The sequence below is a fragment of the Thalassophryne amazonica genome, chromosome 13, assembly GCF_902500255.1.
Source record: "Thalassophryne amazonica chromosome 13, fThaAma1.1, whole genome shotgun sequence".
Classification (NCBI taxonomy): Eukaryota; Metazoa; Chordata; class Actinopteri; order Batrachoidiformes; family Batrachoididae; genus Thalassophryne; species Thalassophryne amazonica.
The window spans coordinates 34,414,362-34,428,641 of NC_047115.1; the positions used below are offsets into that span (position 1 = coordinate 34,414,362).

The 14,280-nt window shown below is 40.2% G+C and overlaps 1 protein-coding gene across 5 annotated transcripts in view; it reads right to left on the reverse strand.

Annotated features, from left to right (window-relative positions):
• The window catches only part of kcnma1a (potassium large conductance calcium-activated channel, subfamily M, alpha member 1a), a 461,512-nt gene that overhangs the window by 72,742 nt on the left and 374,490 nt on the right, over positions 1-14,280 (reverse strand). For 2 of the 5 annotated variants that reach the window (XM_034184484.1, XM_034184483.1), the window contains exons 20-21: positions 11,897-11,905; positions 59-232 (exon numbers count right to left, since the gene is read on the reverse strand). The exons of 2 other annotated variants lie outside the window; for them this stretch is intronic. In XM_034184484.1, coding sequence (XP_034040375.1) covers positions 59-232; positions 11,897-11,905 — 183 coding nt within the window. The remainder of the gene's footprint in view (positions 1-58; positions 233-11,896; positions 11,906-14,280) is intronic. One more of the 5 variants, XM_034184485.1, reaches the window with a different exon arrangement.

The window sequence follows — 14,280 nt, forward strand, 5'->3', positions numbered from 1 at the left end:
TAGACACGGAGCACACACCACAGACACGTAACAGCATGTGTTGGGCGGTGTAACTTACAGGCACGTAAAGTGGTTGCGCAATCATGAACAGAGACAGAGGAAAGTGGGTAGGCCCTCTGAAGGGTGTCCATGTTATTATGTACACTGCCTGACATGCAAGAGCAGTCTCGCTCTGAACAGCCGCAATCAAAACAACATGCCAGTTTCATTCGTTTGTAGACGGACATCTTGGCTACAGTCATGTATTGGGATGAGAGGAGAGGAAAGCAGCAGGTTAATGGCAAAAGGAGAAATAATCATCCAGGGGAAGTCGGAAGGTAACTTCATCATCAAGTGCAAGCCTTAGCCACTTGCTACCACAGGCTTGAACCTCAATTTAACATTAAACACTGAGATTTATTACAGAATTATAGTTACCTTAGCAAATTTACTATTTGGATGTCTTAGATGCCAAACTCAGACAGCGCCATTAAAGCCTGATTATGTAAGATGTGAACTGTTTGTTGTGATATACGTAGAGGTCAAGCTGTGCGCTAAGGCTCTAACAGGTCAAAAGGCAGAATTAGAACAGTAGGGGAAAAGGGGTAAGGACATAGGAGTGTGTGGGGCGGGGGGCATTCAGGGAAGAGAGGCATGAGCAATGTCTTCAGCAGCAAACGTCATACAATGTTCCATTAGTTTGTACATCCTCTATCCATTTGGCTAAAGGAGTGGATCACGTACCTGTATCCCATCATGCAGCTGTAGTGGCTCTGTCCAAGGCATCACACTATTCTATGGCTACAACAGCTAGACTGGCCATTTCATGCTGTCGTCAAAAGTGCATTTTCACTGCTCCACTTCCCAAGGGATGTTCCATTCAAAGGGGCAATGCGTACATGAACAGCATCGCCCGACACACCGGTGTGTATATGTTTTTGCTATTACATATATGAATGTGTCATAAATGTACAATATTTTGTGGAACATGTACATGTGGACCCATCAATGCTCATAACCTGCTGTCACTCAATTTAAGATGCATCGGGATTTTGTATATGTTACGTTATAAAAAAAATGCTGAATGGACATTTAAATTTGAACGCATTATTTATGCTTGTAACTGAATATAAATCTGCAGGTAACAATTTCTTTTCTTTCTTTCTTTTTTTTTGCATGCAGTTTTGAAATTCTGTTTGACTGGGTGAAATCAAACCAAACCATTCCTATCATCATTACTGTGGGAAAAGTGCCATACTGTTACCTCCGCCAAGGGGATTATGTGATTAGCAGTGTTTATTAGATAACATGATTACTAAAAAACAAACAAACAAACAAAAAAACACCTCTCATTTGATCTCAATAAAGCCTTGCGCAATGATCAATCTACAACCCCTGGCAAAAATTATGGAATCACCGGCCTCGGAGGATGTTCATTCAGTTGTTTAATTATGTAGAAAAAAAGAAGATCACAGACATGACACAAAACTAAAGTCATTTCAAATGGCAACTTTCTGGCTTTAAGAAACACTATAAGAAATCAAGAAAAAAAAATTGTGGCAGTCAGTAACGGTTACTTTTTAGACCAAGCAGAGGGAAAAAAATACGGACTCACTCAGTTCTGAGGAATAAATTATGGAATCACCCTGTAAATTTTCATCCCCAAAACAAACATCTGCATCAAATCAGATCTGGTAGTTAGTCTGCATCTAAAAAGGAGTGATCACACCTTGGAGAGCTGTTGCACCAAGTGGACTGACATGAATCATGGCTCCAACACGAGAGATGTCAATTGAAACAAAGGAGAGGATTATCAAACTCTTAAAAGAGGGTAAATCATCACGCAATGTTGCAAAAGATGTTGGTTGTTCACAGTCAGCTGTGTCTAAACTCTGGACCAAATACAAACAACATGGGAAGGTTGTTAAAGGCAAACATACTGGTAGACCAAGGAAGACATCAAAGCGTCAAGACAGAAAACTTAAAGCAATATGTCTCAAAAATCGAAAATGCACAACAAAACAAATGAGGAACGAATGGGAGGAAACTGGAGTCAACGTCTGTGACCGAACTCTAAGAAACCGCCTAAACGAAAGGGGATTTACATACAGAAAAGCTAAACGAAAGCCATCATTAACACCTAAACAGAAAAAAACAAGGTTACAATGGGCTAAGGAAAAGCAATCGTGGACTGTGGATGACTGGATGAAAGTCATATTCAAGCCTCTACTGGTGGTTGGCTCTCACTGCGGTATTGTATCACTTCCTGTTCCGGAGCACAGCGGTGTTTTGCTGTATCTGTTAGCTGTTTAATCTGCGCAGTTAGATTGATCTAGTTATGTAGATAACGATTTGTTTCACAGTGTAATCTTCACGTGCCTTAACTAAAGCACTTCCTCTGCTGAATCACCTCTAAATTGTTTACACTACTTTGTGTGTTTTTAGGAATCCGCTAGCTTAGCGCAGCTACTAGCTCTTAGCCAGTTTAGCATGGCAGCTTCTCCTGTCTCTCCCGCACTTTTCTGCTCTGGGTGTGAAATGTTTAGTTATTCCTCGGCCTCCTTTAGCAGTAATGGTACTTGTAATAAGTGTAGCTTATTCGTAACTTTGGAGGCCAGGCTGGGCGAATTGGAGACTCGGCTCCGCACCGTGGAAAATTCTACAGCTAGCCAGGCCCCTGTAGTCGGTGCGGACCAAGGTAGCTTAGCCGCCGTTAGTTACCCCCTGGCAGATCCCGAGCAGCCGGGAAAGCAGGCCGACTGGGTGACTGTGAGGAGGAAGCGTAGTTCTAAGCAGAAGTCCCATGTACACCGCCAACCCATTCACATTTCTAACCGTTTTTCCCCACTCGACGACACACCCGCCGAGGATCAAACTCTGGTTATTGGCGACTCTGTTTTGAGAAATGTGAAGTTAGCGACACCAGCAACCATAGTCAATTGTCTTCCGGGGGCCAGAGCAGGCGACATTGAAGGAAATTTGAAACTGCTGGCTAAAGCTAAGCATAAATTTGGTAAGATTGTAATTCACGTCGGCAGTAATGACACCCGGTTACGCCAATCGGAGGTCACTAAAATTAACATTGAATCGGTGTGTAACTTTGCAAAAACAATGTTGGACTCTGTAGTTTTCTCTGGGCCCCTCCCCAATCGGACCGGGAGTGACATGTTTAGCCGCATGTTCTCCTTGAATTGCTGGCTGTCTGAGTGGTGTCCAAAAAATGAGGTGGGCTTCATAGATAATTGGCAAAGCTTCTGGGGAAAACCTGGTCTTGTTAGGAGAGACGGCATCCATCCCACTTTGGATGGAGCAGCTCTCATTTCTAGAAATCTGGCCAATTTTCTTAAATCCTCCAAACCGTGACTATCCAGGGTTGGGACCAGGAAGCAGAGTTGTCGTCTTACACACCTCTCTGCAGCTTCTCTCCCCCTGCCATCCCCTCATTACCCCATCCCCGTAGAGACGGTGCCTGCTCCCAGACCACCAATAATCAGCAAAAATCTATTTAAGCATAAAAATTCAAAAAGAAAAAATAATATAGCACCTTCAACTGCACCACAGACTAAAACAGTTAAATGTGGTCTATTAAACATTAGGTCTCTCTCTTCTAAGTCCCTGTTAGTAAATGATATAATAATTGATCAACATATTGATTTATTCTGCCTTACAGAAACCTGGTTACAGCAGGATGAATATGTTAGTTTAAATGAGTCAACACCCCCGAGTCACACTAACTGCCAGAATGCTCGTAGCACGGGCCGAGGCGGAGGATTAGCAGCAATCTTCCATTCCAGCTTATTAATTAATCAAAAACCCAGACAGAGCTTTAATTCATTTGAAAGCTTGACTCTTAGTCTTGTCCATCCAAATTGGAAGTCCCAAAAACCAGTTTTATTTGTTATTATCTATCGTCCACCTGGTCGTTACTGTGAGTTTCTCTGTGAATTTTCAGACCTTTTATCTGACTTAGTGCTTAGCTCAGATAAGATAATTATAGTGGGCGATTTTAACATCCACACAGATGCTGAGAATGACAGCCTCAACATTGCATTTAATCTATTATTAGACTCAATTGGCTTTGCTCAAAATGTAAATGAGTCCACCCACCACTTTAATCATATCTTAGAGCTTGTTCTGACTTATGGTATGGAAATTGAAGACTTAACAGTATTCCCTGAAAACTCCCTTCTGTCTGATCATTTCTTAATAACATTTACATTTACTCTGATGGACTACCCAGCAGTGGGGAATAAGTTTCATTACACTAGAAGTCTTTCAGAAAGCGCTGTAACTAGGTTTAAGGATATGATTCCTTCTTTATGTTCTCTAATGCCATATACCAACACAGTGCAGAGTAGCTACCTAAACTCTGTAAGTGAGATAGAGTATCTCGTCAATAGTTTTACATCCTTATTGAAGACAACTTTGGATGCTGTAGCTCCTCTGAAAAAGAGAGCTTTAAATCAGAAGTGCCTGACTCTGTGGTATAACTCACAAACTCGCAGCTTAAAGCAGATAACCCGTAAGTTGGAGAGGAAATGGTGTCTCACTAATTTAGAAGATCTTCACTTAGCCTGGAAAAAGAGTCTGTTGCTCTATAAAAAAGCCCTCCGTAAAGCTAGGACATCTTACTACTCATCACTAATTGAAGAAAATAAGAACAACCCCAGGTTTCTTTTCAGCACTGTAGCCAGGCTGACAAAGAGTCAGAGCTCTATTGAGCCGAGTATTCCTTTAACTTTAACTAGTAATGACTTCATGACTTTCTTTGCTAATAAAATTTTAACTATTAGAGAAAAAATTACTCATAACCATCCCAAAGACGTATCGTTATCTTTGGCTGCTTTCAGTGATGCCGGTATTTGGTTAGACTCTTTCTCTCAGATTGTTCTGTCTGAGTTATTTTCATTAGTTACTTCATCCAAACCATCAACATGTCTATTAGACCCCATTCCTACCAGGCTGCTCAAGGAAGCCCTACCATTATTTAATGCTTCGATCTTAAATATGATCAATCTATCTTTATTAGTTGGCTATGTACCACAGGCTTTTAAGGTGGCAGTAATTAAACCATTACTTAAAAAGCCATCACTTGACCCAGCTATCTTAGCTAATTATAGGCCAATCTCCAACCTTCCTTTTCTCTCAAAAATTCTTGAAAGGGTAGTTGTAAAACAGCTAACTGATCATCTGCAGAGGAATGGTCTATTTGAAGAGTTTCAGTCAGGATTTAGAATTCATCAAAGTACAGAAACAGCATTAGTGAAGGTTACAAATGATCTTCTTATGGCCTCAGACAGTGGACTCATCTCTGTGCTTGTTCTGTTAGACCTCAGTGCTGCTTTTGATACTGTTGACCATAAAATTTTATTACAGAGATTAGAGCATGCCATAGGTATTAAAGGCACTGCGCTGCGGTGGTTTGAAATCATATTTATCTAATAGATTACAATTTGTTCATGTAAATGGGGAATCTTCTTCACAGACCAAGGTTAATTATGGAGTTCCACAAGGTTCTGTGCTAGGACCAATTTTATTCACTTTATACATGCTTCCCTTAGGCAGTATTATTAAATGGCATTGCTTAAATTTTCATTGTTACGCAGATGATACCCAGCTTGATCTATCCATGAAGCCAGAGGACACACACCAATTAGCTAAACTGCAGGATTGTCTTACAGACATAAAGACATGGATGACCTCTAAGTTCCTGCTTTTAAACTCAGATAAAACTGAAGTTATTGTACTTGGCCCCACAAATCTTAGAAACATGGTGTCTAACCAGATCCTTACTCTGGATGGCATTACCCTGACCTCTAGTAATACTGTGAGAAATCTTGGAGTCATTTTTGATCAGGATATGTCATTCAAAGCGCATATTAAACAAATATGTAGGACTGCTTTTTTGCATTTACGCAATATCTCTAAAATTAGAAAGGTCTTGTCTCAGAGTGATGCTGAAAAACTAATTCATGCATTTATTTCCTCTAGGCTGGACTATTGTAATTCATTATTATCAGGTTGTCCTAAAAGTTCCCTGAAAAGCCTTCAGTTAATTCAAAATGCTGCAGCTAGAGTACTAACGGGGACTAGAAAGAGAGAGCATATCTCACCCATATTGGCCTCTCTTCATTGGCTTCCTGTTAATTCTAGAATAGAATTTAAAATTATTCTTCTTACTTATAAGGTTTTGAATAATCAGGTCCCATCTCATCTTAGGGACCTCATAGTACCATATCACCCCAATAGAGCACTTCGCTCTCAGACTGCAGGCTTACTTGTAGTTCCTAGGGTTTGTAAGAATAGAATGGGAGGCAGAGCCTTCAGCTTTCAGGCTCCTCTCCTGTGGAACCAGCTCCCAATTCAGATCAGGGAGACAGACACCCTCTCTACTTTTAAGATTAGGCTTAAAACTTTCCTTTTTGCTAAAGCTTATAGTTAGGGCTGGATCAGGTGACCCTGAACCATCCCTTAGTTATGCTGCTATAGACGTAGACTGCTGGGGGGTTCCCATGATGCACTGAGTGTTTCTTTCTCTTTTTGCTCTGTATGCACCACTCTGCATTTAATCATTAGTGATTGATCTCTGCTCCCCTCCACAGCATGTCTTTTTCCTGGTTCTCTCCCTCAGCCCCAATCAGTCCCAGCAGAAGACTGCCCCTCCCTGAGCCTGGTTCTGCTGGAGGTTTCTTCCTGTTAAAAGGGAGTTTTTCCTTCCCACTGTCGCCAAGTGCTTGCTCACAGGGGGTCGTTTTGACCGTTGGGGTTGTTACGTAATTATTGTATGGCCTTGCCTTACAATATAAAGCGCCTTGAGGCAACTGTTTGTTGTGATTTGGCGCTATATAAATAAAATTGATTGCTTGATTGATTGATGAATCTCAAATCTGCGGTGATGATGCTGGAACTTTTGTTTGGTGCAGTTCTAATTAGATTTATAAAGATGACTGCCTGAAGAGAACATGTAAATTTCCACAGTCATTGATGATATGGGGCTGCATGTCAGGTAAAGGCACTGGGGAGATGGCTGTCATTACATCATCAATAAATGCACAAGTTTACGTTGATATTTTGGACACTTTTCTTATCCCATCAATTGAAAGGATGTTTGGGGATGATGAAATCATTTTTCAAGATAGAGCAAAAACAGTGAAAACATTCCTTGCAAAAAGACACATAGGGTCAATGTCATGGCCTGCAAATAGTCCGGATCTTAATCCAATTGAAAATCTTTGGTGGAAGTTGAAGAAAATGGTCCATGACAAGGCTCCAACCTGCAAAGCTGATCTGACAGCAGCAATCAGAGAAAGTTGGAGCCAGATTGATGAAGAGTACTGTTTGTCACTCATTAAGTCCATGCCTCAGAGACTGCAAGCTGTTATAAAAGCCAGAGGTGGTGCAACAAAATACTAGTGATGTGTTGGAGCGTTCTTTTGTTTTTCATGATTCCATAATTTTTTCCTCAGAATTGAGTGATTCCATATTTTTTCCCTCTGCTTGGTCTAAAAAAGTAACCGTTACTGACTGCCACAATTTTTTTTCCTGATTTCTTATAGTGTTTCTTAAAGCCAGAAGGTTGCCATTTGAAATGACTTTAGTTTTGTGTCATGTCTGTGATCTGCTTTTTTCTACAAAATTAAACAACTGAATGAACATCCTCCAAGGCCGGTGATTCCATAATTTTTGCCAGGGGTTGTAAACAAGGCGAAGGTCACACAGTAAATTTTGCTGAGTGAAATATACTCTGCCGGGATAACATTTGGTCCCAGTCAAAATAGAGTAAAATACACTATTATAGAGTGAAATCAGCTTTACTGTCTTTTCAAATCAAGTGTTTCTACACCATTAAGAGTTGATTTTACAATGTGACAGAGTATATTTAACTATATCTGGAATGGGACGAACTGTTATCCCAGCAGAGTAAATTTTACTCTGCAAAGTTTGCTGTGGAGGAAGGAAGGTCAGCATGCACTGGTCCCATATGTTGCCACATCCACCTCACCATGGAATCATTTTTGGTTCTGGATTGTAGCCACCCAGGCAGACAACCAGTACATCACCACCTCTCAAAAGCAGCCATCTATCTGCTGCAGCCAGGTGAATCATGGGCTTCCTCTTGGCCTTCTCCAGCCACTGGGTTCCTCAGCACTGAGGCACCATGTCCAGAGAAGGTCACCACATATCCAAAATATCATAGGAAACACTTCTTAACCATGTGAGTCTCCTCATCCAAGTACCCTAAGCAACTGATCATTTGATACAATCATTCCAGTGGTACCCAAGGAACCTCCAAAGAGACCTAGTACCAAAGAAATCTAGACATCTCCTTCGGTCAATGGTTGGCATCCAAAGTCTCACAGTTATATAAGATAGGAAGCACCAGGACCCTACAGACTTGGAACTTTGCTCTCCTGCAAATATATCAGCATCAGCAAATACTAACAACTTTATGACTCCATAAGATCTTCTCACACATTTCAAATTAGGCTTACTGTATTCATGTATTCAATGTACTCAGGCTAATTCTAATACATTAGAGTGTTCTGATTTACAGTGCAGGTGTCATTCATGTTGACTGTGATCTGGGTGTGGATTCCCGCACTTTTTTCACATTTGTTTCACAAATTTCTCTAAAACAAATATACTGATTTTGATGAGAGCTGTCACATTTACATATCTAATGGCAGTCAAGTTACATTTCAGGATAATCAGGATGTGTTCATTTGAAATGTAGATTCAGACAGGGTAGGGCTAAAGATGTTGCTGTAAGAAATAGCACTACAACCATGCAATAATATTGTTGATCGCAACTGTACATTTCAGGATTGTTAAACCTTTGGCGGAGGTACTCCAGCTATGAGCAACCTTTAATTTGTACCGTATTTTCCAGACTACAAGTCATGCTTATTTTTTAACTTGTTTGGATGGTCCTGCTACTTATATTTCCAAAATATACAGCATTATCATCTACGGCGGCAAGATGGCAGTGTCTACATGCGTGACAAGCTGTTCTTGTATTATATGAATGAGGTACTGTCTGATCCACACTGAGGAGTATAAGGTGGCAAGAAATGCACCGTTAAGCTGGATGCCAACCACCGTAAACGATGAACAAGAAGAAAACAAAGAACTGAGAATGTGCTGGGGCCTGGAGAATGAGCAAAATTAATAACTCATGCTCTCAAACTTAAAGAACATGCTCTTGATTAAAGATAGGAAATAACCATCATGCTACTCACAACTTGACTTGTTTGCACTTTGTGGACCAGCCAGAACAGCAACAAGGAGGATTACTCAGCTGAGATAAGGCTAACTGTATAGAAGCCTTATCTATATGTATCATTTTTTAAAAAGTTTATTTACTTTTACTGAGAAAAACATTGCACAGTTAACTCCACATTGACATTTGTGTTTGTTCGTGACAAGCACTTTACTCTTGCATTCTTTGTGCCTCATAGAATAATATTAATTATCCCATTAGCTTCTACTTACTAAGGTAGTGTTAGCATTATAAATGCGTAACTACTGATTAAAGTTGGTTTGCTTCATGTTGTATGAAGGGGTAGCACCATGTTAAAAAAAAAATGTGAGTTATAGTCTGACGTAACTTTTTTTCCGCTTCATGACACATTTCTGAATGATGCAAATAATACTATGGTTTGACATACAGTCCGGAAAATACGGTACTTCATTACTGCGAATTTATAAAGTTGAACTAAAGGGATAATGACTTTTGTACAAGTATAAAATTATTTTTTGTTCAACTGCCATCCATTATGTATGACAATTTGGTAATTAGGTATCCTTCTTGAGGTGACATTGGATGTGAAAGAAGTTCTACACAATGAAGAACTCCTCAACTACTAGCCAGCCTGCAGAAAAAATCCTGTAAGAATCCATTTTGTCTGCTGTGTGTCTGTGTGAGACCTTAAACCCCAAGGGAAGCAGGAGTGAGAGCCTCCAGAGCAGCATCAGTTGATTGCTGTGACCCTGGACAGAAACAGTCCTTGGTTCCCATTCTCTCATTGCCAAGGTGCAAACAGACAGCTGAGTAATACTGTCTGACACCTTCATAGAGACACTTTCAGCATCTTTGACTCTCAGTCACAGCAGAAAATAAGATACCAAATGAAGTAATATGTTTCAGTTTTTGGCCAAGGAAAGAATGGGAAACACAGATCATAACCCATGATGTGAAGGCATCAGGGATGTTGTCATGTTGTGACATGCATATGCGCCTTATGAGCGTGTAATTAGCATGCAAAAAAGTGTACTTCTGGTTTCCAACAAGGGAAGGTACAGAGATAACTGTTCATGGTAATGAAACAGTTTGTTGGGTAATGCAGACAGGAGCAGCAAGCCTAGTTTTTCATGCTGGAATTTCTGGAGTTCAGAGTTTTTGGTTGGGCATTTGAACCACTGCATATGTATGTTACAATGTTGATTATTGACATATGGGTGAGGTGCAATGGAAAACACAAAACACACACACACAGACAATGTTTTTGACTTTTGACTTCACAAGTACCCAGATTCTGGCCTAGACTTAAAAGGTGTCCATTTCAGGGCATTCCTAATAGAAGATTCAACATGATGGCTGCCCTGATAAACTGTCTGCATGGGTTTAGTCGGTCATCAGAGCCTATAATCCACCATGGGACAACATACAAAAACAGAAGCTATCAGGGTGCTATGTTGAATAAAAAGGATGTCCCAAAGAAAGCACCATTTGAATCAGTCATCTTAAAGCTTCCCTATTCAGCAAAAGTGCAACGAGAGCCATCGCACTGCTTGGCAGCTTAATGCAGCAGCCATTCAGATCACAAACACAAATTCAGAAATGTAAACTTTTTTCCACAAACCTCAACTGCTATCATATAATTAAAATAACATCAAAGAGGCAAACGCAAGATTTTTTTTTTCGGTCTGATTAAACTGCAGAAACATTTATTTAGCTTTCGCTTGCATTTTTGCTGAACAGGTTTTAGGGGGATTTGAGTCTACAAACATCACCATTTCCTTATTGTATTATAGGGTGTTATTCTTACACAGCACCACCATCTAGTGGCCAGGTTTATTTTTTTTATTTTTTATATATAATGGTGGTGGACTTTTCACCCGGTCACTCAGCGAGTAAAAAGGGCACAACTGTCCAGATTTGAAATGCACAGAACTGGTACAGTGACATTTCAATTCTGAAAGGCACTGATGATCTCTGACACCTCAACCAGAGCTGGGCAAGGACCCAGAGTTTAGAATAGGGCTGAGACCACAGAGAAGAGGGAAGCGGGAAGACCAGATTGTTTTGATTGTGTTTTGGCAATGCAGCTTGTTAGAATTTCAAGTACATTTTCTGTTCTCTGTAAATAGAGCCACACATAAAACTGTCTTTGACAGAAAGCAGGTCAATTTGAATCTTGGTGGTTCATATTAATGTTCTTCCCCTTGTGTTAACATTTCAAAATCTATGATTACTGCAAGTCATCTCAGATTTTCATTACACTGCTTCTGTACTTCCTCAGAGCATGACACAGTAAGGGGAATAACCGCGGTTAATGACATGTGACTTTGAGCAGATTGGCTTCCAAATGCTACGTAATAGTTTGGTTTGATGAGCAACTAGTGAGGAAAAACTCAAGAGTTCACTGGCCACATCCGATGGACTCACACTATATTTCCATCTAGTCAAAACATCAGCTGACTGGGCCAATAACATGAGGCCCTGATGTTGGTGTGTTTGATTCCTGCTGTTTAGGTTTTGGTCTGGTTTGAGAACAGTGTAAAAATGAGAGGCGAGGAGAGGGATGCAGAAACTACACTGGTACATGCAACATATATAGAGTATACTATTTGTTGAAAAGGATAAACACTTGCACCGCACGCTGGGTAATAGGACACCCATTTTCATTTTACTCACAATAAATCACTACCAGTGAGTAGTTAAAATAAAGTGGCGTTTTCCAGTGGCAGCAGGGAAGGAAATACATCAGAAGTGTGTCACTAGTCATAAGAAAACATGGAGTAAAAACAACAGAACAAAATATGATAGAAGAGAACATACTCTAGGACAGACTTCCAGTGCTGTAATGGAACTGTCATCTCTCTAAATACAACTCTCTTGTTGGCAACAACTGCAGATAATGCCATTCACTGAGATATGACAATATTAATGAAGCAAACAGAATATCTCTCTTCATCAAATTTAAAACCCTACTCATTAATCTGTGCTGGTAAAGCAACACTTATCTGAACAACTGGCACAGCACAGATGAAACAGAAGGCTATGGCATGTAACTTTATTTGACGGTATATACTGCTTACTGTGATCATCTGTGGCCATTTTTGGTAATATGGGATCTTCACCAGAATTATTTCTTAAGACAAAAAACAAACAAACAAAAACCCTATGGTGCACGTTATTCCCCTGACGATGTGTATATCCATCCATGTTTCCATGGACAGTATCCCATATCTCAGGAACTGGTGGTTTTACAGTCTTAACTTTAGCGTGAAATTATTTATAAGATTTAGCCTGCATCGGCTTTAAAGTAACATTTTTTATGAAACAGAGACTTCTCTGTGGTAAAAGGCAAAAACAAAAAAATTCACTCACTACTCCAAGGCGACAGACCATAGAGTCAGGTCCAGGTTGGATAGTGACCATTTTTATAATTTTGCCTCTGTACACAACTACACTGGGGTGAAAATGAAATAATCAAGATATGTTTGCAGTGTACACTTTCAACTTTAATTCAAGGGATTTTAGCAAAAATGCCACATTTAGCATTTTGGAGTTACTGTCATTATTATATATCGCTCACCCATTTTAGAGCTAAATGCTCAACTCTACTCATATGCATGATAAATTTGGCACAGTACACAAAGCAGAGATATACTATACATATTGTCTACAACTACTAATCAAAATATGGGAATAGAGTAATAAAATCATGGGAACAAATGGTATCTCCCCCACATGTGATAGCATTTCGAGTGCTGAACGTCATGAAACATGACTGCAATATATTTTTTCTCTCCATCAATCCAGAGCTCCGTTTACTCACAAACTGTGTCTGCATCAATCAAAGAGGGGACAACAACCTGGTGTGTAGCTCCTTTGTTGCACAGAGTGGACTACAGTAGGGATAAACATCCTAATGTCTATGCTATCATTCTATAGTTATTCTTCTGCAATACGATGTCACGTTACATTGACATGTTTATGATGCAGGCATGTCCTATTGTATCACTGAGTCTTGCAGTATATGGCTGAATTTAGTACAAACTAAGCGACGCTGGATTGACGCTTCCTGGATTGACAGACGATATCTCGTCAAATCTCACAGGAACTCAGTGGCAAGTTCACACTGAAACAGGAAGTGCCAAATTTTGAGTCCACAGTGAAACAGGAAATGTCAAATGTTGAACACTTCCTGGATCCCACAAGACGAGATCTTGTCGGATATCATGGGAATTGAGTGGCAGGTTGAGACTGAAACAGGAAATGCCAAATTTTGAGTCCACAGTGAAATAGGAAATCTGATCCTGTCAGATCTCAGAAGCTAAGCAGTGTGACATCTGGTTTGGATGGGAGACCTCTTTGGAACACAAGCGGCTGTGTGTGTGTTTCTCCAGGTAAAACTGGAGTTGCATCAGGAAGGGCATCTGGTGTAAAACCTGTGCCAAAATATCATTGTGGATCTGGCTGTATCCACTGTGGTGACCCTGAACAAAAAAACGGAAATAGCAGAAATGGCATCAACAACAGTGAAACAGGAAATGTCAAATGTTGAACACTTCCTGGCATGTGTGGAGCTAGAGCGGAGACCAGGGTTGCACTGGACTCCCCTGAAATCTGATTGGACACAAATGATTGACATGTCACAGCACCGCATGCCTGGCTGAAAAGAGCTGCATTTTAAATCAGTGACACATATTGACTGCTAGGTTCCTCCTATACAGTAGTTGGTGCTGTGTACCACCAAAAGTTCGAATCCACCTTAGTAGAAGAACAAAAATGTTTGACTCAGATTTGAACTAAACATGTCTTTTGAACCATGACAATAATGACACCAAAATCATATTGGTGAGTACACGACTGTGTTTTATGCCAGAAATGAGGTCTAGGTTGTTAAAAGCAGCATTTCTCCTTTAATTCAGGTTGTCTTTTATATGTGTGTGTCTCCTGTGTAAATGAGCAGGCAGCTGTTGATTTATGAGATATAACGTGAAGACACACAGGCTAAAAGAAATATAGGTAATTTACTCCTCCTCTGTTCTGTATAAAACCGGTGTAACCTC